Here is a 4354-nt window from a genome sequence, read left to right as displayed (position 1 = left end):
AGTAATATTCACCACAATTACTATTTTAATATAAAAGAGATGATTTATATATATATATATAAATAATATATGTAGTAATGTATGAAAGAAAGAGAGAAGAAAAGTCAGTGTAAATAAAAAGAGAGAATTGTTATTATTGTATAAGAAAAATATTATAGTAAAAGAGGAGAGAGGAATGCTTTATTTTGTATTATTGTGTGTTATACGTAAAGGCTATGATGCCTTATTTATAGTAGTACAAAATCAACCTTCATTAAAGGTTGGTCTTCAAATTTCTTCCTTGAAAATAAATCTTTGCATGGAAAAGATTATTAACCGCCCAATTGATAAATGGGCATTCATTTCATGTTTATCCCAACAAAACATACAATTGTTGATAAAATTGATAACAAACTTATCCTGCTTTTCAAATTTGTTTCGGTGCATCAATTTTCAGTTTTTTTCAATGCTTATCTAATCTCTTTTTCCACTTGTTATATGCTCTATTTCAATCCTTTTTTTCCCCTTTTTGTTTGACATATATATTTGCTTTTAAAAAAATTGAACGATTAGATTGAACCCCACACAGCACACATCACCAGCTTTTTCTTTCCCCTATAGTACATACATATCAATAAAGTTCAGTTTGAAACATCCTTAGATTTATACAGTCACGACATTATGCCAACTCCTTTAATTAGTTTCCAAAATAAAATATTGCAATTCAAGGAGCTAGGAATAGCCGCAATAGGATTAGTAGAGAAACAGATTCATTTGAGATTCAATGGCTAGCGTACATGTGTTTTCTAAGTAACCAAGTGATCAAATAATAAGATCTTAAACATCATCACTAACTAACAATAACAATAAGGGGAGGCTAGATTAGTCAAAGTTTTGCTAATAAATAAAAAGAGGGGCAAATCCATAATTGATGTAACTTTAGTACTGAAACTAGGGGAGCAGTGAGAGAGCAACTTTAGGTCCATGTGGATGATCAAAGTTTGACACTTTGACTTGTGACTGATGAACCATTATGAATGCTTTCATTATCTTTATGGGGTGGCATGGACTTTTTAGGGAGTAGACAAGATGGGATGCCTTTTCTTTACTTGAAAAGAAAAATGACATGTGAATTATGAAAGGAATGGACCACATCTTCAAACCATTTTGGAGGGGACTTCTCTGCTTACTTGATCTCGTGGAAGGCTGCATGCAAATGCCATTTGCATCAATATATAACATATGCTTTACATTTCTCCAATAAAGTTTATTTAGAATGAATTCTACAAAAGCTTACCCAAGTCACTACCCTAGTAAGTTGTAGTTTATCTAAACACACACAAAGCTGATCTTAGAGATGTAAAATACATGTTGAAATTTTCAAATGTAATGATTGTTATTGAGTATTTTCTATTTACAATTCTTAATTAATACCTTGGCAAAATCTTTACTGAAATACTTTCACAAGTAATAAGGTACTGTGTTTTGATCCTTGAACTGAGCAAACTTGTAGCTTCGAAAAGCTTTATTTTTCAATGTAATGAAAAGAGTTAAAGTAATCATGTGAACCCTATGCCTTTGCCTATGGGATTATTCTATAGTTGTCTATCAATATATTTTGGTAAATGATCAGCATGTTCATGGAAGATATAGCTTAGCAATCAGAATCAGCACAAGAGAAGAGTAGGACTTCCATTCAAAGTATATATATACATACTTTTTCGTTCAAAAATTCTTGGAGCCTTCGCTGGACGATTTGTATATCCTGTAAGCAGCAATGCACATTGTGAAGTTACCAATAACGGTCAGCGCCGCTTGAAGAGCCACCAATACCTGCAACTCATTACAGAACCCCTCATTCATTTTGTATGATCATCCTATTTCAATAAAATTCACATTCCAAATGGAACACGGAGTGAAGGAACAGATATGGCTATTATTATGCAGCAAGAAATATTTTGTAGCAATGTAACTGGACTTCTGCATAGAATGAATTTGAGAGCACGAGTGCACAACTCATTAATCCTAAAATTATAATAATTTGAGATAATGAAGTTACCTCGAGGGACTCAGAGTTATAAAAGAAATGCCATGTACATGCACAAAGTGCTCCACCAAGAAGAGGTACCTAGAACCAATCAATCAGAACAAACACACACATACACACAAATAAGAGCTAATTAATAATAAAAGGAAGAAAATTAAGGAAGAAAAACTCACCATACCCCAAGAAAGGCCCTTCCAAGCTTGATGACCGGATTTTTCGCCGTATTGCCAGACCAAAGCCATGGCTATAATCCTTCAAATAGAAAAGCAACAATATAATGAAGCAAAATGAAAGCATGAATCATAAAGCAGAGAGTGTGTTAGAGAGAGAGAAGGACCATTCAGCTACGCTGGAGACGTGAACGGCCCACGTGGGCAAAGAGAGGGCGTTGGGGGGTTCATGGAGCTGCAACGGCAGAGACAACGCGGGTTCTAAATAGCTCACAAACTGCAACACACTCGCTCCAACACCAACTACACCCACCGATTTCAATATATTGCTTTCACGTTCAGTCTTTCCCATTATCTCACATTTCAAAAGCTTTCTAATTTCATTGCAACTGGATCTTGAGCTCCACGGAACAGGGATTTCCGCTCTACACCAACCTCTTCCTGAGTACAAGCTTGCCACCGCCATCTTTGCAATTTTCCGACACAACACCACAACGCTATCCGCTGCAATTTTCCAACCACCACTTCGGATAGCCTTTTTTTTGGTTCATGGTAGGAAATATTTTCCTTTTGAGCCTAAAAGATAAGCCCAATTATGAGCGCCCACGCATTTGAACCCTATTTTTATTGGGCCTTTGGTGGTGCATCCTATTGAAGGTAGCCCAACACGATGTCCAAAAACAAGCCAGCCGAAAACAATAGTAAAATTAGTATGGGACATTAACCCAAAAAAAAAAAGTATAAGAGATTCGAACTATTGAGGATACCGCTGACCAAAAAGAAAAAAAAAAACTATTGAGGGTTCATACCAAAAAAGGAAAAAGGTATTGACGATTAAATGCATAATCTGTTAAACTAATGATATAATCATTGCTAAACCAAGTAAAAGATCCTGACCCAAATTAAAAACCAAGGGAAAGATTGGGTATAAAAGTTTTAGATTATGATTCTTAAAAAGGATATTGTCTTGCCTAAGAAATAATAAATATTTGTAATAGATAATTCTTTTTTTTTTTTCGGTATATATGTATGCAAATTGCAATATATATTTTTTTTTGGAGGCCACTCAGATAAACATGCCTAAAACGTCTTTTTTTAAAGATGTCTTTATGTTGTGTTTTAATTGGTTTTGGTATAATTTATTCGGTGTTCCTCATCACATATTATTAAATTCCTCAAAAGATTTTCTTTCCAAAAACAATAAAAAATATTTAATTTGGACTAAAACAAAAAAGGTAATAGATTAACTATTAGATTTTTTTTTAAAAGATTATTTACATAAAAAAATATATCACATTCATCAAAATATATATATATATATATAAAAGCTCTTAAAAAATTTTATAAATAAAAAAATAATTAATTTTTATTCGTATAATATATAAAATAATTACTATATTATTATTATATTATAGATTAAAATTTACTAATTTAAATTTTGTTTTTATTTTTAATATAAGCATTAAAAATAAATAATTTTTTTATAACAAGATATATTGTAATAAAATATATATAATATTAATTAGTTTTTAAAAAATTCTGAAAAGATAGTTTTTTCTAATAAAGTGTTATTAAAAAATTAACATTATAAAAACTAATTTCAACCAATATGATATAATATGATATAATAGGTTATTAAATATATTTAATACAAAATACATTGAATATAAATTTTTATTGAGTTTAAATTTTAAATAATTTTTAATTAAATTTCAAATATTTTTATTTTAAAGAGTTAGAATATTTTAACATCATTTTTTTCGTATCTTTTTAATTGAATCTTTGATTTTTTAAATTATAAACCTTATTTATAATTAAGAGTAATGTTTTAACACCACCAATTAGTCACACATATAAAAATACAAGAACAATTCTATTGTCATAATTATAATCTAACTTTATAAGCAATACAATACAATGAAACTATATATAAGTAATATAACTAAATTTTATCTGCATCTATAGTCACATTTCATAAATAATATAATTAAATTATATTTATGTTTATAATTAAAATATGAATAAAATACAAAAAAGTATCAGGATGGTTAATTTTTTCATTCATAATTTTTTATTATTTTTGTTGTAAAAAATTTAATTATTTTAATAATTAATTATTTTTTAAAAAAAAATAATTGAATAACACAAAAAAGTCTTA

At 29.4% G+C, this 4354-nt stretch overlaps 1 protein-coding gene across 1 annotated transcript; it reads right to left on the bottom strand.

Annotated features, from left to right (window-relative positions):
- Window positions 1–732: 732 nt before the first annotated feature.
- LOC107643000 (YCF49-like protein) lies at window positions 733–2756 on the bottom strand. The gene is made up of 5 exons (XM_016346533.3): window positions 2364–2756; window positions 2200–2278; window positions 2039–2107; window positions 1697–1812; window positions 733–1185 (listed from the first exon to the last, which is right to left on the bottom strand). The coding sequence occupies exons 1-4, from the start codon at window positions 2660–2662 to the stop codon at window positions 1705–1707; spliced, it is 555 nt and encodes a 184-aa protein (XP_016202019.1). The 5' UTR covers window positions 2663–2756; the 3' UTR covers window positions 733–1185; window positions 1697–1704.
- Window positions 2757–4354: the final 1598 nt, after the last annotated feature.

The sequence above is a fragment of the Arachis ipaensis genome, chromosome B5 (genome assembly GCF_059453495.1).
Source record: "Arachis ipaensis isolate K30076 ecotype BB chromosome B5, ASM5945349v1, whole genome shotgun sequence".
In the NCBI taxonomy this organism is placed as follows: Eukaryota; Viridiplantae; Streptophyta; class Magnoliopsida; order Fabales; family Fabaceae; genus Arachis; species Arachis ipaensis.
The sequence above is the reverse complement of the archived record's forward strand: the minus strand, read 5'-3'. Positions and strand labels throughout refer to the sequence as shown.